The 24,167-nt window shown below is 39.2% G+C and overlaps 1 protein-coding gene across 1 annotated transcript in view; it reads right to left on the bottom strand.

The window, feature by feature from the left end:
* Positions 1–257: 257 nt before the first annotated feature.
* GOLPH3 (golgi phosphoprotein 3) overlaps positions 258–24,167 on the bottom strand; it is a 29,592-nt gene continuing 5,682 nt past the window's right edge. Inside the window, exons 2-4 of the mRNA XM_026666379.2 lie at positions 16,712–16,843; positions 10,349–10,463; positions 258–2,387 (exon numbers count right to left, since the gene is read on the bottom strand). Of these exons, the coding sequence (XP_026522164.1) occupies positions 1,963–2,387; positions 10,349–10,463; positions 16,712–16,843 (672 nt within the window). The 3' untranslated portion in view covers positions 258–1,962. The remainder of the gene's footprint in view (positions 2,388–10,348; positions 10,464–16,711; positions 16,844–24,167) is intronic.

Genomic DNA, 24,167 nt, shown 5'->3' with positions numbered 1-24,167 from the left:
CTTAAGATATTACTTCTTATTGTTAAGTACTGTGATAAAAAAGTTCAGATCAAAAAAAGGTTTCTATTTATCATCAAGCTGGATAGTTAGAAGAAACTGATCTAATCAGAGACAAGTTTCATCCTTGCAAGATGAAAAGCTGATGCATCCATTCTTTGTTTGTAAGAAATCCCCAGACCCTAAAGGATTACAGTAGTTTCCAATTCTACATAGGAGAAATAACTGAAAAATCAGAATTAAGAACACAAAATACAAAATTATATGCTTGCTCTGTTTCAGGCACTTTCAAGATCATAGGTTTATTTACCATAGGTAAAAAGCTAGTATACAGATTGGGAATTCCCTTTACTTTCAACTACAGTTATATCATTTAGTATTCTCTGTTTCAGTGTTAAAGAAAAATCTCTAGATACCAGTCCCACTATTAATGTGTTCTGTTATTTGAACCAAAAAGGGGGGGAAAGGCAGTTTTTAATTTGTTCAACGCATAATATTTACATTGTGAAGCAAGGACAAGCAACAGTAAAGAGGTAATAAACTTTAAAAAGCCGGTTTATATATTTTACAATAATGTGCTAATCAGCATAATTGTATATAAAAATTAAACATAGTAAAGTGTCCTACTACAGAACTCTTCATTGGTTTAACTGTAGTATTCACCCGCTAACAATTTACATGCAATACTTGCTAAGATTGAAAGCTGATTTTTTTTGAAGTGTTAAGTAGATTAATGACATGAGACATAGTACAGTATTAGGTTGTGAATAAAGTAAAGCCGAAAACTGCACAAAGAATTTTACTGGTCACAAGCCTCTTCTGAAAATAAGATTTAAAAAAACCATAATAACGTAGTTTTATCATACTACAAATACTATCAAGGCAATGCATAGGCAGATTGTACCTGGATGGCACAAAGCCCAGGCAGGTTCAAAGAATCACACATGTTCACTCACTCACTTATAGCAGGCCCAGCTTCCCAAAACAGGGCAGGGGGAGAAGGGAAGGCAGCAGCTGAAAAAAGCAAATAAATGGAATGCCAGGTGTGTCCCATCCATTGACATTTAGAATTTTACTAAAATCATTTCATGTGCTCGCGTGTTAATATACAGTTCTTACTATGTACAGGCAACATTGGAATGTATCCCATCATAAAAGCTTTTTGTGAAACAACTGGGCCTTTCTGCACTAATCTGAGATTTCAGAGTGTTGTTTTGCAGGGGAAAATTAAAAACCCCCCAAAGCATAAAGTTAATATAGTTTTTCATGGGCAGCAATATGCAAACGTTACTGAGCCCATCTTGGGATATTCAAGGTTTCAGAATTATTTGAACACATCCAAACTTCAATAAAGAAAGAAAATATATTTCACCAAGCATTGCTTTGATGCTTATCTCAGATTCATTCAGCTAAGTAGGTTCTATACGAGTGTCTCACACAAGTGTCTTGACAGTGCCTGTAAAACCACTTTCTCCAGATTTCAATGTAGCTAAACTTTGGGATGTCAAAATCCTTTTACGGTTTTTAAGTCCATAACGCTCTGCTGCTGAGGCATATTATAGAGCTAAATCCGCTGGAAACTAGGTTCTTGCTTCTCTCCTGGGAAGTGGTTTCTCTTTGTACAACAGCATTCCAGAGGAAGAAAAGGAAGCACACAATAGAAATCTAAAGTAACTTAAATTGGATATAAAACAGAATGACAATATGACAGCCCACCAGTTTAACAACAGGAAGTAGCTTTCTTGCACCAGCAGAATCCTGTAGTAGACACACATGGGGGAGCAGCAGGGGGGCGGATGTATGGGGACCCAGAACACATTACCTACCATTCTTATGAACAGGAGCCGATTTTCATCACAAAAGGGGAGGTACAGATGACAGAAAATATGAATCATCAAGAGAAGATTAACCAATTTACATAAAATGAAGGGGGGGGGGGGAACTGTTTGAGCAGTCTGATTGTACTTATTTTGTGAAGGCTGCTACAACAGCCCAGAGAACCTCATTTGTGTTGGCCTTCGTACATTCGACTTCAGGGTCTAAATCCAGGAGCTGCCGCACCCTCTTTGTGGCAAGGTCATACTGCTCATCCAGAAGGGGGGCAAAAGCGTTCTCCAGGACGTCTGATGCGTGGGCTAAGTAAATGAGAGCCAGCAAGCGCTTGTCCATGCGGTGGGGGTCATTCACCCATCGGTCAAGCACAGCTTCTTGAACTTTCTTGATGAGGCGCTGCTTAATGTTGTTGTTGGTGAGGGGGTGCGTGGTCATGTCAAAGAGGAGAAAGTTCTGTTTCTCCGTAGTCAAAACCCCCTTTTCAACTAGGTTTTTGGCTAACCGTTCGCGGACGTTTCTCAACTGGTAATGCAATTTTAATGGATTCCATGTCTCACCTGGGGGGGAAAAAACAGAAAAAAAAAAGGCTCCTAAACATTTAGCAGATATTTTGGTAACATCATCACCCCCAAAATATAACCATGTTTTCCCCCCCCTCTGATAAGAAGACTTAATGATCCACTTGACAATGATGTACTCAGCACCTCTGGATCACACAAACACCCTCTAGAACACGAGTGTCAAACTCAAGACCCGGGGGCTGGATCTGGCCTGTGGAGTGCTTAGATCTGGGCCGTGGGGCGGCACTGGGAACAGCAAAGGATTGGCCCATGGTGCCTCTGCCAGTGGAAACGCAGCCCTCCCGAGCTCTGTTCTCGCTGGCAGAGGGTTGTAGGAGGCTGTCACAGCCAAAAACGGAGCTCGGGAGCCTGTTTTTGCTGGCAGAGCACTTGGGCCCCCATAGGCGCTCCCGACATGAGTGATGCTGAGCTGGCCACTCCCACCCTGGCCAGTCCCCCCACCCAAGGTCAAACACAACCCTGATGAAGTCCTCCTGCTCTAGAAGCACAATCACACTCTCTGAACCTCTTTACAAGTGAACCTCAAAAATACATGCATTTTTTGGGGAAGGGGGGTATAAAAATACGAAACTTTCTACAAGAAGATAAACCAAATAACCGAGCAAGCCTTTTAACAAATGTTGAATAGTTAACCCTTACCCTAAAGAAAATACAGGTAGTCCTCAACTTACCACCACAATTAAGCCCAACATTTTTGTTGCTAAGTGAAACATTTGTTGTGGATTTTGTCCCATTTTACAACCTTCCTTGCCACAGTTGTTGAGTGAATCACTGCAGGAGTTAAGTTAGTAACACTGTTGTTAAGTGACTCTGGCTTCCCCATTGACTTTGCTTGTCAGAAGGTTGCAAAAGGAGATCACCTGACCCAGGAATGCTGAAACGGTCATAAATAAGAGTCAGTTGCCAAGCATCTGAATTTTGGTCATGTAAGCATGGAGATGCTGCAACAATTGTAAGTGTGACAAAGGGTCATATGTCACTTTTTTCAGTGCCATTATAACCCTGAATGATCACTAAATGAACTGTTGTAAGTCAAGGACTACCTGTAAAGGCAATTGACATTTGGAATTGAATAGGAGAAAAAGAGAAAGCCATGCCCTTCTCTTTTCAAGTATTTTGCAGATTTACTAGATTCATTTACTAGATTCTTTTTAAAAGGTTGGTTCTTGAATAACTTGAATTTTAGTTATATATTGATGCCCTTGTCTGGTTCATTACTGTTCTCAGGTATTGCCTGTATCTGCTTAAAAGTCTACTGTAGGCGAAGTCTACTGCTTGTCTTATTAATAAAATATTTACAGAACCTTCAACATATGCTGAAAACACATAGATTTCACTCTTAAAGTCTTTATCAAACAAATATGAAAGCAAAAAAACAAACAAAAAAAACCCGCTCTTCTTTTGTGGGACCATTTAATTCTATTATTTTTCTTGGTATATTGGTGACACCTTGTGACCAAACCCTCAAATTACAAGGAATTCTGAAGAAGTTAAGTTTCTTCTAAGTTGACAATGATATTGCCATGTGTTCATATATCCGAACTCTTTTACGGAGTTATGAATATTTTGCAACTTTCCTTATGAATGAGTTCACAATGCAATCAAAATAATCTGAAGTTCTGTTGTATCTTAGAATGAGGAGGATATTTTAATGCATATTTCTTTTTAAAATTATAAATGAGATGTAGTACTTCCAATTAGAAGCAGGGTCTCTTCACATGACTGAACATACAGAATACAATAATTTAAAACAAATTATTGCCCCAAACTAAAAGATCCAAGAAGGAGGCTAGGCTAAAACTCATTCAAAGGTGATACACAGAGATGTAAATCTATCACTTTGGAGGAAGTAGTATTGCATTCTATCCAAAGAATGTACTTTACACGTTATGGCTGGAAGTTTATTACATACAAAGAAATACAAATACAGTTAAGGACATCTTGTTCAGTGCCAAAGTTACAATGGCACCATATGAAAAGACTTACAGTATTTCCTTGACATTGTGGCTCTTGCAGTGTCCTATGATCACTTAATCATCATATGTGACTTTCATTGTCAGTTTCTGACAAGCAAAATCAATGGGGGAGCTAGAAGAAAGTTGCAAGTTGCACTTAATGACATGATGTTGCACAGATTTTGCTTAACATTATAACCAGAAATGTCACAATTGCTGGTGTAAGTTGGCACACTGGTTATAGTGTTAAGCAAAATTTGTGCAACATCATGTCATTCAGTCACACTTCATGGCTGCGTCACTTAGTAACAGAGTTGCCAGTTCCAATTACGTTGTTAAGCGAAGGCTACCTGTAAGTTACAGGTCTATTTTGGGCAAACTTGTGGAAGTATTATACAACTTGTGAAACTTTGGAAGTGCAGTTTTTAAACAATGTACTTATGGGGAAAAATATACCAATGTATAAAATAGTTTCCCCCAATCTGTCTCCCTCCATTTATGCTGCAAACCATGCTGACTTGGGAATTCTGGGAGTAGCCAGCAGACTAGTAGAAACCCTCTGTGTTAGAAACTATCACAACTATATATGATGCCAACAGTCACAGCTGGAGCCTTACAATCTAAGGCAATTTCCTGCTTCTTTTCCAAATTGGTTTTCTTGGCCAACAACCACTACACAAATAATAGTAATATGTTATTTTTCTACTTTCATTTACTTACTCAAAATTACATCTATATGCATATAAATAGCATTTTAATATGCTTTCTCTTAAGCATTTAATATACCCGATGAACATTAACAATCAATATTAGCCAGGTATTTCAGTCAGAAGCAGTCTTCTAATGCAGGGGTCCCCAACCACCGGTCCACGGACCGGTAACGGTCCGTGGAACAAGTCCTACCAGGCCGCTGGCTTGCTGGGCGCCGCCATCTTGTTTGATGAAAAGTGCTTCCGGTGAGCTTTTCTGGGTAGAAAGCTCACCGGAAGCACTTTTTCATCAAACAAGATGGCGGCGCCCATTTCTACCCGGAAAAGCTCACGGGCGCTGGCCGCCATCTCTGTTTGATGAAAAGTGCTTCCGTGAGCTCACCGGAAGCACTTTTTCATCAAAACAAGATGGCAGCGCCCAGCTGATGTCGGTACCGGGCCGCACCATAAAAAAGGTTGGGGATACCGGGCCGCGGCGTAAAAAAGGTTGGGGATCACTGTTCTAATGCTTATTTTGCTTTCTAGATCCCTATGCAAAACATTTTTCTGGAAACTGTGAAAACATTACTATACTAGCAAAAGCTCTGCATTTGCCTCATGTTTAATTCTGGTTTTTTCTTCCTGTTAGCCACAGCAAGCATAAAGAAAATAATGCAGACACATGTCATTAAGATTTAAGTCTGCTACTTACAAGGGATTAACTCCCCTGATTTCACTGGAACTATGAATAAACATTGTGAAAGATACTTAAGGTGGAGAAAGTTAATAAGCAGACTGAAAGAAAAACAAAATTGGAAGCCATGTTGCATTGAACTATGAAGCAGAAGTAGATTAAAATATTCTATTATAGTGTATGACTAAACGACACATTTGGAACTCCTATAAATTTTTTTTTCAGAAATAGCAACATATTATTACTTCATAGAGAAAATACATATTAGCGCCAAGCATAATAAAGTTTTCATTTTCAAGAGGCAAAGAAAAGTATAATTTAAAACTTATAATTCAATAATGGAAATCCTTTCTTTTTATTAGAAATATACATTACCAAGAATCCTGTGTGAATGCAACAGCCTGAACAAGTTTTAGATTAAAAGAGGAAGAAATTAAGAAGAAAGAGAATCTGACCTGTATAATGACTGGTGCAGTTCTAATTTGGATTTCTAACCTGGTTTCTCTCACTTACTAGGAATTAATCGAGCATACACCAATATAACTGGAATATAGCATGTCCCAGGGTTAAGTATGCCCTGGTTTAAGGATGACCCATAGTTAAGAACGTGGCCTTCGGGAAAGGGAAGGCGGTTGCAGCGGTGGTCAGAAATGGCCACCTCAAAGAAGAACTCTACCGGAAAAGAATGTGCAGGAGGAAGATAAGAAGAGAAAGTTTTGGCTGACCGAGTCGAACTGAAAAAGCAACAATATAAGGTACCCTGGAATTTGAATTATAAAGAACAACATTGCTCCCAAAGAAGACTTTGAAGCTGCGAATGAGAGAGGGAAGGGAAAGGATTTGGGTTTTTTTCTTTTCTTCCCTATATTGACAACTAAGAGATCTAAGCAAGAAACCGGCAAAAATCCACTTTGACATTAACAGGTATTTAAGCTGAAAATAAAATGTCAAAGGGATAATAAAGATTTCTGGATTCTCAAAAACTTTTAAAAAACAAAAGGGTGGGATCTGGAAAAATGGAGGAGACCACCTGGAAGTGAAAGGAATTAACAGTGAAACTTTAACAAGATTCCTAAAAGATACATTTTAATTGAAACTTTGTAACAAGATAATAGAACCACCCGGAAGAGAAAGTGGAAAAAAGAAGCAAGAAGAAACAGCTTTGGATTATTTGGATTACTTGGTGATTTTTGGATTTTTGGCTATTGGATCTAAAGGACTAAAATTAATCGGGTGGTTGTTTAAAAGTTTTTAAAATGATATCACTCTTGGAAGAATTGAGAATGGAACTTAAAAAACAGAAAGAAGATGCACAAGAAGGAAGAGGTTCTTTTGGCTTCGTATTTCAATTTTTAGAAATGGAGATCCTGAACTATGAGAAACAACATGAAATGCCTGTAGGACAAGAAGGGCGGGACAAAGAAGAAGCCATCTTCAATGACCAAGTATTTCTATGCGGGGAAAAGAAAGGAAAGGGGGAAAGAGAGTGAAAAATTTAAGATTTGAAAAAACAACCCCCAAAAAGAATAGTTTGAAAAGTAATTATAATACTAGGAAGAAACAGAAGAGAGGATTACAGAAGAGAGAACCAGAATTAGAAAGAGAAGGGGTCAAAAAGGGAAGGGAGAAGAAGAGGGGGAAGAGGGAAAGGAAAATAAATCATAAAGGACAGAAATAGGACTTAGAGAAACAGGGAAAACGTACAAGGATTAAGGGTATAAGCCTATTTAGAAGACACAGAGATAATGGGTGAAAACTCAATTGAAAAGGGGATTCTGCAAGGGTACATAAGATAGTATTGTTATATTAGAAATAGAAATGAACTTTGAAAATATGAAACAAGTGTGATTAAAATGATAATAAAATACTCATTGTAATATAATAGAATGTTTAATAAAATAAATGAAATAAAGAGAATGAGAGAATGAAACTAGGAAAGGAGGAGAACATTTTAATTATTATTAATGTGTTATAAAATTTAAGTAAAAGGGAATATGAAAGAAATATGAAAAAATTATGGAAATATTATAAGTGTTCCTAGAAGTGTGATATTCTATTGAAAAGAAATGTTAAAGATGTTAAAGATTATAACTAATATTAATGATAGAGCTGAATTGGAATAGAATAAGTCTTTTATTTATTATTGTTTTATATATATACTTTCTTTTTAAGAACTTAGTGCGTATTTTAAGAATGTACCAAGCAGAATTCGACTGAAAGTTATGTGTTATATTAAATGTTATAATTGTAAAGGCATAAATTGAAGTTTAAATAAGAGTTGAATGGATAAAAAATAAAAGATGCAAAGGTGTCATACTCCAATCAGTAACTACAGGGGAAAATTTTGTTTAATGAGAAAAGAAAATATGAAATTGAAACAGGACAGACAAAAGTATAAATATAATGATTAGAAAGATATTGAAACTTAGAAAAAGATAAATATAATTGAATTTAGAAAGGAATGAGATAATTAAAAGTAAGACTGAGAAACTTAAGGGAAGGGAAAAATTATTGAGAAAATGTTAAAATAGTAATAAGATATGGAATAGAACACAAAGATAAATATGAAATTGAATTTGTGTCTGTATGGAGAAGTGATATTCTCAAAAAAAGAAATTTTACTTGTATTATGTTTTGTGAAAACCCAAATAAAATTCATATATATATGACCTGGAAAACCAAGGCGTATACGAAGTCCCCTGTGCATCATGCCCGGCCACATACATTGGACAGACCAATAGAAGAATAAGTACCCGCCTGGATGAACACAAAAATGCAGTCAAAAAGCTGGAACACACTTCCTCACTAGTCCAACACATGGAAGCTACAGGTCATAGCATCAACTTCAATGGCACCAAAACCCTGGCCACTATGGAAAACCCTAGCCACAGAGTCATCAGAGAAGCCATAGAGATTGAAAAAGACCAGAAAGCATGAACAGAAGAGATGATTCCACCAGGCTGTCAATCATTTGGAAGCCTGCACTCACAAACAAAAAATCTCCACACCACAAGCCAGGCAAACACCTGGGCACAAACAGATCCCCTGATACCTCCAGCTCAAACACACCCCAACCAGGCACCCAGATGAAACCCAGCTTCCTAACTAATGATAGCCGTCCATTTACCCGGCCAAGCTGCACTAAAGACCTCCATTAAAGTAACACAATGCTGCCAGCCAATCAAGATACAAAAAGAGTCAAAAACAGACAGAAGATATCAGAAACACCCATCAAGCAGAACACAGCAAACTCCGAGACCAATAAACACAGACCAAGACTCCCAACCAATCAGGATGAAGAAAAACCATTCTGGCACAGCAATAGGCTGCCCCAAATTTAAATCTGAAACCACTGTAAAAGTCTGACCCACAGACGGACACAATACAGAAGCCTGATGATGGCAGATGAGATTCTGCTGAAACGCTGCTACAACTTTAAAAGAACTACAATGACGTGGGAAAATACCCGAACCAAGCCGAACACCATACATGTAAGTACCCGCGAAAACTTAAGAAAACATATATATATATATATAAAGAACATGGCCTATCACAGCAAATTTCAAGTTAAATACACAATGGTTCAGGTTCATTACACAATTCTATTTATATAGTATTTTACAATAGTATTATTCCAGCTTATATACAAATTCGACTCAAGAGGACAACCTTGGGAATAGAACTTGTTCTTAAACTGGGGACTACTTCTGTACATTTTTATTTCTATTTGTTCTTTTTTCTTAGTAATAAATTTATCTTTTTAAATATTTAATTTTTGTTATGTTCTCTGAACCAGGGTAGACAAAGTTAAAATATTTTTTTTCATTTTTTAACTAAAGGACAAAAACAGAAGCAGGAATTCCTGATTTCTATAATGAGTTATAGGAACTGGTTCTTTCACTCCATGAAAATAGCTTGTAGTAGTAATGGGGTCTTTTCTTCAAATGAACTATTAATTATTTTTCTTTACCTTGCTTTTGGGAAAATAATAATAATGAATATTGTATGTGAGCTGTATGAACAATTGTATCAAATTCCATGATGACATTCTCGAATCTGAACTGGATTCTTATAATTCCTTTCTGAATTCTATCTCTGTTCACAAAACTAAAAAAACATCAGATTCAAAAATGACCATCCTAATAGCTAGTTTCTAGGCATGAAAAAGTGGCAATATCTCAAGGTATACAATCAAAATTGTGGAAAACAAAAAAGGAAAGATAATAAGAGCATCTCCAGATTCAAATAGTTTGAAAGCCAAAAAGTGATTAACCATGTATCCAAACTGCTACAATATTAGGAACACAGAACTACATGCATAATAGAACTCCCAGTTCCACCAAAGCAATGCATAATTTTTACTGGATTATAGTGTTGTTGGGAATTTTAAATTATTACACCCCCTACCCCCCAAATCTCAGAAGATTAACACTAATGCTTTAATACTGAAAATCAGTTAACATTGTATGGCCAGATGACTGAAATATACCAACATCACAACTTAAAAACTTGTGCTTTAAACGCTAGTATGTAATGAATGGCAGCCCAAAGAAATTTAAAAGTACTCCGAAAGGTTAATTTTTCACAGAAATGTCTTACCACTAAGCAGTTCTATCCAGTTTTGCACGGTTTCTGGAGGCTGAGTCTCTTTAATGTGCTTCAAAGCTTCATCAAGTAGAACATCTCCTGTAGGAGCATCTGATTTGCAGATCACCTGATTGGAAATACAATAGATAAAATGAGCACCTCAAATTTTAATTTTTTAACATTAAGCACAGAGAACATGGCTAAACACCATACGACATTTTACAATTAAAGGGTTAAACACAGCAGACTGGGACAAGTGTCTTTTTCACTTTTCACAATCAAAGCTCAGTATCTTCTGTGGGCTATGAAATTCATGACAAAATTCTATAGATCACTGAAGAATTTAAATGAAGAATAATTATTCCAGATTACTAGCATGTGGTATTAACAATCACAGAGAAACAGAAATCCATGTAAATGCAAAGACACTGAAAAGAATGGCTAGGATAATTAAACTCAGTATGATTTTTCCAGATGTATCTCTGTATAGATCAAATAAAAAAGGAGTCAGAAAGCAAAGCAATTAAAGCCACTGCTATTTAAAAAAAGCAGAGAACATTAGCAATAAATGCAAAGAAACAACTGTATGGATCTTAAAGGGAATGTGTGAGTAATTGGAAAGAGAATGAAAAGCAAGTATGGATAATGGCTCTTCCTTAATCTCTTCAATGCCAAATCCACTCTCCTTTTGATATTAGACCAGTGTCAACCCTTCGAAATAGTCCATAAAAGAAATACCAACCATGATTACCAACACCACCTTTATTAGATTACAGTAGCAGAATCTTGCAAGCCCCAAAGCCCTTCTCACCTCTTTTACTTTTAATTTCAAAAAAATTGGGGGTGCGTCTCTTCTAAGACGCTTCCCCGCTCCCCGCCCCTTCTATAGAGTGAAATACCTTTTGCATAATGATTGTCTTATCCATTCTACACTTTTCCTCCTGTTTTCTAAGGTCATTTTCATTCTTATAATTCTCATTCTCATACTACTATTACACCAAATATGGAGGATGTACAGTTCCAACAGGGTGAATAGGATCCAAGAAATACCAATAGAGCTCATAAACATTCTTGCTGGGGTCAATCTTTCTTCCTAAATAAAGAAAATATCTTGTATCTGATTAGTTGCTGATTTCACATTCTATAATCACATTTAAAAGTCCTTGTAAAAGTCCAGCTAAACTTCTAAAAACCAGAAAGTGTTGTAGGCAGAGAGAATTTCTCAGGATGGCAAATACTGGAGAAGGAAGAACTTATCTTCCCCCTCAGCACAAGAAAGTGTACCCTCACTACAAACAGAGGGGTTTTTTTGGATACAAAAAAAAAATGGATACAAGCAGAGAAATTTAAAAAGCAAACTGCAACATCAGCTGGAGCTATTGAGGGATTATTAAACTGAGGGCACGAATGGAATGCATGGATATATGAGAAAGTACACACCAAACAAAACATTTTGTTTCAAACCAAAGCAATAATATCTGAAGATTTTTGAGACTGAATTCCAGCTAAATAAAATTCAAAATATTTTAAGTATTCCAGCTATAGGGAAAAAAACAGAGAATTCAAAACATGTATTTTGTCCTTTATTCCAGAACCACCAAGGTAGGTGAGCTCACAATCTGTGTTGCTATTTAGCAGGCACTAAACTTGCTCCAAATTAAATGAGGGGATTGTTTTAGAATACATTAAACATGCATCAGGATTAGAGCGGACACTGAAGTTTGATTAGAACCCCTCCCCTGCTATATTTTTAGGTTAATAGTGTTTTTTAAAAAAAGCTTCAGCACAAAAGTTTAATTGCAATCCTCAAGATGAAACACTTGAAATGATCAAACTTTGTTGTGAGGTTGGAACAAAACAGAATTACTACAACTGAAACCTGCTTCAAGGTTGGTATATTTCACACACCTTTAGAGACTAGTTTTATGAAAATGCATGGAATTTAGTTTAATTAAAAATATTGCTGACTACTGAGGTCTCTCAACAATTTATAATTAAACAATAATTGTCCACTGCATAGTCGCTTTTCCTCCTGGGCTTACCAGAACAGATTCAGGCCATACTAAATGAACCCAAATATGAATAGTGGAAATATAGATGTGAGACTCAATATAAAAGGTATAAGTTAAAGCAGTTAGAACAATTAATCAGTGAAATAACTTGCCTCCAAAAGCTGTAAATGCTCCAGCACTAGAAGTTTTAAAGAACTGATTGGATAACCATTTGTCTGAAATGGTATAGGGCCGTGATGGCGAACCTATGGCACGCATGCCAGAAGTGGCACGCAGAGCCATCTCTCCGGGCATGCGGAGTCGTTGCCTGTTGCTCTTCCGGGTTCCAGTGCATGCATGCGCAGCAGTCACCTGGTTTTCAGGTTTCTGACACACATGCGCATGCAAAGACCAGCTGGCTGGTGCACATGCGCACGCCAGAACCCGGAAGAGCAACAGGTGACGGCTCCGCATGCCCAAAGACATGGAGAGGGGATCCCAGCGGTCGCTTCCTCGCGGAGCAAAGCTGTCAGCCAGGACGGGTGGGCTGGGGCTTCCCTCCGTCCCCTCCTAAGTGGGCTTGTGTGGCCCCAGCCTTCCAGCCCACAACACCGACGCGCATGCATGGTCCAGAGTGCCTGGCCGGCTTGGGTGCCACAGAAGAGCAGCGGCAGCAGCAAGGGACACGAGTGACCGGCCAGCCCCTGCAGCCACACCCCACCGGTGAGCTGGGCTCTCAACGACATCTCCATGTGTGAGGAGCTGTGGTCTCCTTCGGCCTTCCTGGGGCAGCTCGCCTCCCCGATGGCGACTCAGCCACTTCCTCCTGCAGCATCCCAGCTGGAAGTGGCAGTGTGAGGGGCTGGAAGCGGTTCTCGCGGTGCCACTTCTGGCCGGGATGCTGGAGGAGCCACTGTCAGGAAGGTGAGCTGCCCTAGGAGGGCCGGAGAGCACAGCTTCTCACGCATGGATACGCCACTGAGGGCCCGGCTCGCTGCCATGGGAGAGGCTGTGGGGCTGTCCAATCGCTCCTGCCCATCACCCTGTGGCTGCTGCTCTTTTGGGGTGGTGGGCCTGCACAGGAACTGAGTCCGTGCGGGAGGAACGGTTATCCGGCGCTGGGGTAAGAGGAGGTGGGGAGGGGGCTTCCCTGGCCAGCCGCAGGATTGGAATCAGCTGGATGCAGGAACCAACACCGTCCATGGCCCTGGTGCACTGCTCGCTTACGTGAGCCACCCTTACTGTTTGGAGTCTGAATGGAGCGGGGAAGCACCGCGGGGCCAGCCCATTCACACCCGCGTCCAGCCAGCCAGAGTTCGCTGCGCCGGGGCAGGAATGAGACCCTGTCCCATGGAGCCTGCTCCCGCTTGGATGGGGAGGACAAGGAGGAGGAGAACAGTGACGGTTTTCACCGGCTGGCCAGGCAGGGTGCAAGTCAGGCAGTGCTGGCTGGCTGGTTGGAGAGAGGGCAATCATTAGGTGGCTGCCGCTGCTTCAGTGGGGAAGATGAGGAGAAAACGGCTCCTGCCCCCTTCCCCCGCTGCCATCGCCAGTAGCTTAAATCTCCAGCTAAAGCAGGGATTGCACGCTCTCTCTCTCATACAAACACACACACACAGAGTTTGGAATGCCCCCCCTCTGCTGCAGCAGTTGCACGCTTCAGTGCCTGGCTGGAAGGGCACTCAAGATAACCAGTGGCGGGATGGAGGGGGTGACTCCACACCTCCCTGCCTTGCTTCATACTCCACCCCCCACCACCTCAGTGCACAGGCAGCTCCTGCTGCCTGTGCCGCTCCCAGAAACTTGGCTGAAGATCGCTGTCTCTCCCATACAAACACAGAGTTTGGAGAGCCCCACTCCTCTCTCTGTCTCACCCCATTTGCATGCAAGCTCCGTGGGACAACAAGGTCTCATTAAGTAGTTATGTAGAAAGTAGATTTTTTGGGGGGAAAGCGGGAGACCGCCAAACACTTTTTGCAACAAGAATGAAAGTTTCTGGTGGATTTTTCAGTGGCCATCAAGATGGTACCGCTATCTACTGAGAGGAGTTGCAAGAGAACAGTGGGAGGGCGGCAGCGGCAGCGCCGCTGAAATGAAAGGCAGAAGCTGGCAGGCCAGGCTCTTCCAAGCATGGGGAGTGTGGCCGATTCCTGTGCCAGCAGTGGAAGAGAAGAAAGAAGAGGCGGCGCTGTTGGCTCCAGCCATAAAAGCCGAGGCGGCAGATTCGCCGTCCTAGCCCTCTCCATCAGGCGCTTCTGCTGACCGGGGATTTATTGACAGCAGAAGCGCCTTATCCTTATGTGCCTGTTTCGGGAGGAACATCTGTCCAGCACTGGGGTAACAGGCATGTCGGCTGGGAAGCAGTCGTGCTCCCTTGGCAAAGGTGGCAGGATGAGGGGGTGCTTCATTAACACTTCTGTGCTTTCGGGCTCATGCATGCGCACTGGCCAGCTGGTCTGCGCATATGCGCCAGAAGACGGAAGACCAAGTGGCCAGCACACATGCATGCACTGAAAACCAGCTACTCTTCTGGTTTCTGGCACGCGGGCTTGTGCGCATGTGCACACCTCCCATTTCAGCATTCGGTGCCAAAAAGGTTTGCCAACACTGGCCTAAGCAGGGGGTTGGACTAGAAGACCTCCAAGGTCCCTTCCAACTCTGTTATTCTATTCTAAGCCAGAAAGAAACATTACAACCAAAGGAAGTCTAGATGAACAGATGAATGATTACAGATGTAAACGATAACCAAGTAGGCGGCAGATCCCCTGAGGATCCCAGAACAAGAGGTTGCTGTGGAATAACTGTTTCAGATGGAACTTTGAGTTATTAGACCAAATTTATTCAATACTGCAGGCACTTCAAACAGCACTGGGTGTTAAAAAAGAATGAATGAATGGAAACAGTAACTGAATTTGAACATTCTTATCAGCTCAACATCAAAGCTGGGTGCCCATTTTAAAGGTAATGTATAGATAATAGAAAGCCCCTGTAATATAGCTGTTCATTGTTTTGATTATAATGTGTATACCTCCTCTTCATACTTCGTTATATGTAAACCTGATCCCCAAGGCAATGGTTGATTGAAATCACGATTAGAACAAATTGTTTTTAACAGTGAGCAACTGGCAGTTCAAAAATATCCTCTGAATGTTGGTATCAGGCACAAATATTCGTTTAATTTAAAACATGTATATAGCTGCTCATCCTACAACCAACTTTGGCTACTGGAAAAATTAGAATTATGAATTATTTCATGGGTACAATTAATACACCTTTTAGAATAGTTCTTTAAAAGATCCACAAAGTGAAAAAAAATGAAGAAAATATTAAAATTATATTTTTGCCCAACCTTTTCAACCAAGGACTTATTTTTGAAAGTCTGGCTTCTACCCCGCTTCCCTCAACTTGCTCATTCCTAGTTTAATATAATATAAGAGCTACCAGATTAGTAAGTACTTTGCAACTTTCAGGAAATTGTTAATTTTAAATAATCTCTAACTGCAATTAAAAATTCATATAACAAACACTAGATTGAGCCCATAAATATTTAATTACTGTAAAGACCTAATCTTTTAGAAACCAAAATATTGTTAAAGTACAACTATCAATAGGCCCAACTAGCACAACCAATAATTAGGCATCTATAGAAGTGTAATTTAAAAGTATTTGAAGGCCACAAGTTTCTATTCTCTATCTCTGAACCAAGTTATTTGCTAGTATTGTCTAAACATCAAATCTTCCTTGGATGTAATATCAAAATAAAAAAAGATAAGGACATCTAAGTTATTAATCTATAGATGTTGAATTTCAAGGATCATTCCTGCATTTTTGGCAAATCTCTAAATTTTCTGTGTTCTGCAAAAGAAAAAGGAAATCCATTTAAAATTAATCACAGCTAAGCACAGCTGTACATAAGTAATATATCTTTGCTGTGCAAAGCTTAATTCTGAACAGTGGAACAGTGTGGAAATTTTTCAAACTTGCTTTTTACATAGGTGAGTCAAATGTTGTATTGACAGAAAGTTTGCCCATGCAACCAGATTTGTGGTAGAGAATGAAGCGGGTATTATTCACAAAATCTCTCCAGGAAGAAGAGGAGAGAACTGCCTTTATATAATGCCAATAAAATCAAACTGAATGAGTGATTCATTCCCAAAGTAGGCCTTGGATTTAACAAATTTCATATGCTAAGTACTTTTACAAGATTGCCCAAATTTTTGAGCTATCCAGATTAAAGTATTGAACTTGCTGATTAATATTAGCCTTCTTGCAGAGTCTTTAGAAATGCTGACATAAATATGTAGTTTTATAAATATTACCCTATGTAAAAATGTAAGGGAAAAAGATTTTAGAAAAGTACAGAGGTTTTCTTTACTGCACTTACCTTTCTAGTTAGCAAACTTTTACGTCTCATTCCAAATGCTTCAAGCTGAAGACGCCCCCTCAGTGCCAATTCAATTAACATGCAACCACGGAGCCCGGATGAAATGCAATCATTCCAAAATGATGTATAACCCTAAAGGGGGGGAAATGTATAACTGATTTTTGTTGTAAATGCATTACAAGAATAAGTACTCATATACAACCTGAGACAAAAAATTATGTTGCTTTCTGATACAACAAAATAGTTGCAACAAAAATAAATACTAATGAAGAAGTATTTTCTTCCATTTTTCTTTCCATTTCTGTTTTTTGGGGGATTTGGAGAGTTGAGAATTTTACAGGAATGTTCTTAAGTTGGTCTGTGATACATAAAGTACAGTCTTGCTACAATTACATATTGAGGTTTCCACGCATGTATGTGTACCCATAAATGAACTAAACAGATTATTAAACAGTAAAAAGGCTAATCTCATCAATAATTTTTATATAATTTTCTTACTCCCTTCTTATATAAGAATTTTTTCCTAGCTTGCTCTATATTATCTTTATATTAGAGGAATACTGCTGAAAAAGCTTTTTCTTTTCTCTAAATTGGAAATACCATTTTGATATCTCCATGCATAGTAATTCATTATATAACTATTTTAAAAACTTTATACATATTTGTATAACACACGTCTATTCATATTTAGCCTCTAACTGCTAAAAGAAGAGACAAGATTACTGTCATAGATTCACCTGTACCAATTTCTCTGCTTCTGAAAAGTTACTCCAACTTATAGTGAATATAACAAAATCACAGGCTCTTTCACAAATGGAGGAAGCCGTTTCTTCTACATAAGGGCAAACCCAGACAAATGGAATTTAAAAAATAAAATTAGGACACCAATCTTGACTCACCAAATAAAATTACCATTAGTTTTAATTAAGAACATTCAAAGCTGTTTTTGTTCTGAAGCATTAAAAAGAAATGGAATGGAAAATATTAAATGCAGTATAGTCTTTCTTTGAGCATTATTGAATAACTCTGGAAAACTATGAACTTTATTACTTGCTCATATATTTTCAAAAGAATGCTTCAATAATAAACGTGTGTACGCATCTTCTATTAACTGAATTATATTGCGTATCACATTTAGAAATCACCCATGTCCCTCATAGAATGACTCTGGGTAGTGTACAAGTAAGAGATAAAAACATAAAAGCTATATATAAATTTTATATTAGTAGGCAATTAAAACAAAAATAGAGTAATGAAAATTAAACATTAAAAAGGCAGGGGAGAAAGGCCTAACCAGCCCCATGACTGCATGCTTCTCTGTGGGCCCCAAGCAAGTCAAAAGAGCAAGGTATTCAGAGGTCAAGAAATTGGGGACCTGCCTCACTTCTGGGGGTATGCTGCCCTGCTCCCCCCATGTCCATGTATGGCAGGAGTTCCACAGGTCCCCCAAACAGGTCCTCAGAAAACATCCCTGTTGCGCTGGTCCAGATTCCGAGCTCAGTACAGCAAGAGTCACTGGGTAATTGAGTCCAAGCAAAACAGGCCAGAATACACAGCATGAACACACAAGTCACAGAACTGGGCAGGTTGCTCCAGCAACACTCCAGTTGTCATGCCCCTGGTGGAGACTGACTCTGAGGGAGAGGAGGAACAGCCAACAGGGAGTGGAAGTGTGGCTCCAGAGGTGGTGGAGGAGGCTGGGGTAGGGCAGAGGCTGGCTGAGCCGTCAGAGGAGAACCCAGGTCCATCCCCTATCCATCCTAGGGCAAGCAGGGAGGAAAGGATCTGGGAAAAATGTGGTCTACTCGGGAGGGCCATGATCCTCTTTATGGGTTGCAGGTGTGAGAACTGCATAAGAGTTGGGACCTGCATGCTAGCAAACGCCGGAGACAAATTAGTGTTTTTCCTGGATGAGGTTTATCTTGGTTAGCGTTTTTCCAACAGACTGTACCTGGTTATCTTCTTGAAGTTTGTACCGTATTTGCCGGCGTATAAGACGACCCGGCGTATAAGACGACCCCCACCACCACCAGAAACGCCCTCCAGAAATCCCCGGCTGCAGCGGCAGGGCGGAGTGCCAGGGGCCGTGGGAAGAGCAGGAAGGCTGCAGCCTCGGGCGGAGCGAGGCGGCGGGATGAAGTGGAAGCGACGCAGGGGATCCGGGAAGCCAGAGGCGCCTTCGCTGCGTCCAACAAGCATCCAAAGCCGGCAGTGGATATACCGGCGTATAAGACGACCCCCCACTTGGAGGCATGTTTTTCGGGGCAAAAAAGTCATCTTATACGCCGGCAAATACAGTAATTATTTATCCTGGTCTGTCGTGGAACTTTCTTCAGTGCAGTTTGTTTTTGGTTTTTGCTTCGTTATCTGCTCTTTGAATTTGAACTGTATTTTCTTTCATTTGGAATGTTATTTTGAAAAGAGTTTAATCTTCAACTGTGAACAATTAAACAGTGAAGCCAAGTTGAAGGCGTTTATTTACCTTTTGGTTTTTGTTATATTTTTGATACACTCTGGGTCATCACAACAGTCTTCAGGGCAGAGTTAAACAGGCAATGCCAGTACAAAGCTCTTCATGAGAGGTGAGGTAGCCTCCTTGCGAGTAGCCTATCTAGCTGACCGGCATTGTGCCTGCCTCCTCTACGTGTCCTTGGATCAGGAAGAGGTGGTGTGGATTCCACCTCCTCATTGCTAACAGGTGGCTCCCAGTCCTTGTCTGGAGATTCCTGGCCAACTTGCTGGAGCTGTGGCTCACCTCACTCAGCTGTCACTCCTCCAATTGACCCAGTTGAGGCTGCTTCATCAGGCTAGCATTCTTTGAGCCCCAATCCTGACCAATACTCAGCTCCAAACTTCAAAACTGCAAACCTCTGCAGACTCAACCTCCTCCTCTGAACTTGCATATGGAAGGGGCCAAGAGGCGGATCCATGATGTGGTGAGTAATGTTCCAAAGAGTGGGGGCATAGGTAGAGAATGCACCTTTCTAGACCCCACCAGTCAAATTCTTTAATGGGGGGGAGGGCTGCAACATGTAATGGGCCAATGTAAATGGGGCAAAAATAGTAGGGCTTTAAAAGTCATAGCCAACATCTTGAATTGGGGCCAGAAGCAAATGCAGCTCGTGCAGCAGAGGTATTACATGCCCAAGATTGCTTGTGTGGCCGCATTCTGTACCAGCTGAAGATACTTTTCAAGGGTAGCCCCATGAAACGCATTACAATAGTCTAGATCAGGGGTATCAAACTCACTTCATCACGGCGTCATCATGCGATGTATTGTAACTTTTTCCCCCCTTCGCTAAACTGGACGTGGATGTGGCCAGTGTGTGATGCATCCGGCCCGCGGGCTGCGAGTTTGACAGCCCTGGTCTAGATGGAAGGTGACTAGGGAGTGAGTAAGTAAGCAAAGAGTTATTCCAAAAAGGGCATAGGTGGCAAGCAACATAAAGTTGCGCACAGGTCCAAATACAATTTAAATGAAGTTATAAATCACCTGATTTGCTTACAAATCACAATAAAATTGTAATACAATACAGAAATGTATTAAAAAAAACCTAAATGTCTAAAAAATATAAAGCTAGAAGATAGGTGATTTGCTGTTAAATGTTTCATACTACATTTTAAAATCTAATATTTGAACATAAAGTAGGGAAAACTGAGAGGGAGATATATATTCTGAAGAGAAATAATGAGACCCAGGAATTCCACTTAATTTGCCTCTCCCTATGGTCAGCGATTTACAGTGCTCTCCTGTACATGTAATATGGAAATAAGTCCAATCAGATAATTTGCTGTCAGATAATTGGACAAAGAATTAACACAGCAAGGGATAAACTGGTTCATAAAACAAATGTACCTATTAATTCATATAATTCATACAGAAATGAAAGAAACCTAAGTCTTTAATATTTATTAAGCATGTTTACACTGCAGAACAATAGCCATCTGGATTGATGACTGGATTTTTTTTCTCAGAAAAAACAAAGCCATCAGAAGAAAAAAAAGGACCTGACTCAATAATACCACAAGTATTTTTATAAGTTCTCAGACTAATTTTACACAAACTTAGAATTCCAGAACACTCAGGAAATACATGACAAATTAATTGCATAATCAAGGGGTTTTTGTAACCATGCTTTTGAAAGCAAACACAGTACAGGCAATCCTTGAGTTAAAATCACTTGTTCAAAGTTAGAACAGCACTAAACAAGTAGTACTTATGACCAGTCCTTAAATTTCCATCTGTTGCATTGCCCCATGGCCATGTGCTCATGATTTGGGTGCCTGGCAACTGATCCCCATTTTTGACAGATTTCAGTATCCCTCGGTCACCGGATCACAATTTGCAACTTTCCCTGCTAGTTTTCAATGCGGAAGCCAGCAGGGAAGGTTGCAAGTTGCTCTCGCCACTTTTTCTCCTGAGAGACCGATTACAATATGCAAGATCCCAGAGACCTTGTACTCTGTAACAATTTCTAATTGGCATTTGATAGTGGTCATCTGCACTCCTTAGTGTCCCCTGCCCATGCTGCTTAGCACTCACCTGAAGCCCTACCCAGTCCACCTGTTCCTCCTAGCACCTGCGCACAGCATCCCTTGAGAGCCATAGTGTCTGCCTGCAAGACCCTCCTGCAGCACCCACATTTACCTCCCTTCTTCCCTGGGAGTTCTGCACAATTCGAGGATTACAATGGCAGCCAGGAGTGCAAGGATTGCTCTTGATAAGCACTGTGGTAACCTGAGAGCCACCTGTACTTATTAATATGTTACAAAGTTTCATCTTCTAATTTTAGTCCTACTTCTTACTGCAAACTGACAAGACATTAGAAGCTTCATTTTGATGTTACTTATTACATACGAATATTAACTCCTGAATTTGGGAACAAGCATTTCAACTTTTTACATACTGACATGACAGCAACAGCCAACAATATAAAACTATCTTAAATATAACAGAGATCGTTTATATTTTGAACTCAAAACAGTGCTTTAATGCATGAAAGAAAGGATTTGTTTGTATTAGAAACAAATAGCACATTACTACTGAAATAATATTAATAAACTGAATTGTGTATCTGAAGATACCTCAGATATCTAAAAGCAAGTTTTAATCTGAGGTTAAAAACCAAGAAAGATGATTTTATTTTAAGTAAATGTAATCATAACCTATTGGGGAGGGGTGAAAAAACTCCTTTACATAAATCATTGTTTATCTCTAAAGTATTTTTACTCTTTCATTTTTCTCCACAAATGTTATAATATAAAGCTACAACATGAGAAACACTTTCTTGCATATGTAAAAAAGAAACAAGCCAAAATAATAAACTGCAACAGATGTTATTGCAGAATTTTATATCTATATCCCACCTGAATGATTCTGTCTGGGTCTGAGAGCTAAAGAGGTTGTTAGTACCTCTATGGGAGACCACCGGGGAATAGCAAAGCTGTACACTTAACTTGACTGTCAAAAGATGTACTAGAAGGCAGCCATAATTAATTTTTGTATTGTTTCCATGAAACCTACATGGGTGGGTGAGTGTGAAGGAGATTTCCCTTTCTACTGAAAATCCATCTTACAACTTTGCAAAACAAACTTTTAAATCTTTCTCCTCTGACGTAAATATAGAGAGAGCACACAACCTTATATGTGATACTGTATTACGGCCAAAAAAGAGTTGAACTGGTATATCCTGCATAGAAAATATGAAAATTCAGCAATTATATATTGTTACAAAAACATTACAGCACCATAAACTTATTTATTAATAATCAGTCTAAAAGTTTCAAAATACTCTACTTCAGATGACACAATCTATGAAATTAGTGCAGAACCTGATTGATCTGCAAGGTCAGGCTTGATTAGGATTTGGCTGGAAAACACCAGAGAATTCCAGGGCTTTAGACTAAACTAGGAAACTGAAGAAATATCCAGTAAAAAGCAATGAAAAACCGTGAATGTACGATATTGTGACCGGGAAAATTTCATGGATGCATCCATGTAGTGTAGTCACTAGACTCTAAAGGACATCCTTAAGAGTATTGCCTTTGAAAATGAATTTCAAGCTACAATTTGCCCAAAATATAGTAACCCAGCTATTAACATAAGGGGATAGATTTAATAGAATTGCAAGTGTTCTTCAGTCACTGCATATTTGCTAACTGGCATCCCACTTTAAAATTGCTAGCAATCATCGATAACACTCTCTCTGGCTTTGTGCCCTTTTACTTATTTGACAGACTTTCTCTCACGGATCTTTTAGTCTGGTTTGGACATGCATTCCAAAAGTTCATCAAAGGTTTTTTAAAAGTTCAACTATGTATTATTTATGGGTTCATCCTAGTCTACATACTCATTGACTCCCTCAAAAAAAGGTTAAAATTAGTGAAACAAGGCTTACTTTTTTAAAAATGTTGATTCTCTTTCAGTAAGACTTTTCCCTTTGTATGTTTTGACTATTTCCCCTTTCATAATACTTTCTACCATACTATCTAAAATGATGTTAAGCTAACTGAACTATAATTTCCCATTGCCTTCCTTGAGTTTTAAACCAGTCATATCAGCTTTTCACTTCTTAGGAACAAATTCAGATCTTAAAAGACAAGTTGAATATTTCCAATTTACATTTTAATTCTTTTAAGAATCCATGGATAGATATTTTATAGGCCTGGAGAATGACTTGTTTTTCATTTTATAACTTATTTTTTTTCTTACCATTTGACCCAGTTGATTTGACTCCCTTGCTTGGAAATCCAACTGTCTACACTATCACTGAGCCTTTAGCCAATACATTGGCAAAAGGAGAGCTTACATTCCTATAGCTGTTCACTAATTTTTGTTTCATACTTAGATTTTCCCCCAAGCAAAGCTTCATACTACTTTTCCATTGTTCATATCCTGGGAATTTATTAGATTCTATACATGAGGAAGGTAGCAGAATGTCTGAAATTCTAGGGTTAGACATCTCAAATTTCCTCTCCCAGAAGCCCTCTGGGTTCTGAACCCCACTTGGGTTATAAGAAATGGGTATATTGAACTATTGCATCCTCATACTGATAATGTATGTGATAGGAAGCAGATCATATAATACTGAGCTAGAATAAATAATTAGAACCTACATTTTATCAGCAAGTACAAACGTCACTGTGCTACTTAATGTTAACAAACTAACATAATATCAACAGAAAGTATCAACATAATGCAAATAGGCAGATAAGTTGTTGAATTTATTCCAGGCTTTTATCTTCCTAAGTTACAGATTCACAAGGGACCTTCAATTTGGGAAATTCTTCTATGTGGGGGAAAGGCTATGACAGATCTAGACAAAATATCTAGTGCAGAGAAATAACATTAACAGAGGTGTGTATTGATAGCTTTTTAGTAATGATGGAGAAAATTGAGAATATTTCATACTTCAAGAAGAATAATTCAATTTTATATGAAATACTAGTATAACAA

Source organism: Notechis scutatus, chromosome 2 (genome assembly GCF_049901735.1).
Source record: "Notechis scutatus isolate UNSWTSFEM ecotype Mainland chromosome 2, rNotScu1.2, whole genome shotgun sequence".
Classification (NCBI taxonomy): Eukaryota; Metazoa; Chordata; class Lepidosauria; order Squamata; family Elapidae; genus Notechis; species Notechis scutatus.
Note: the sequence above shows the minus strand (reverse complement) of the source record. Positions and strands in the feature narration are given on the sequence as shown.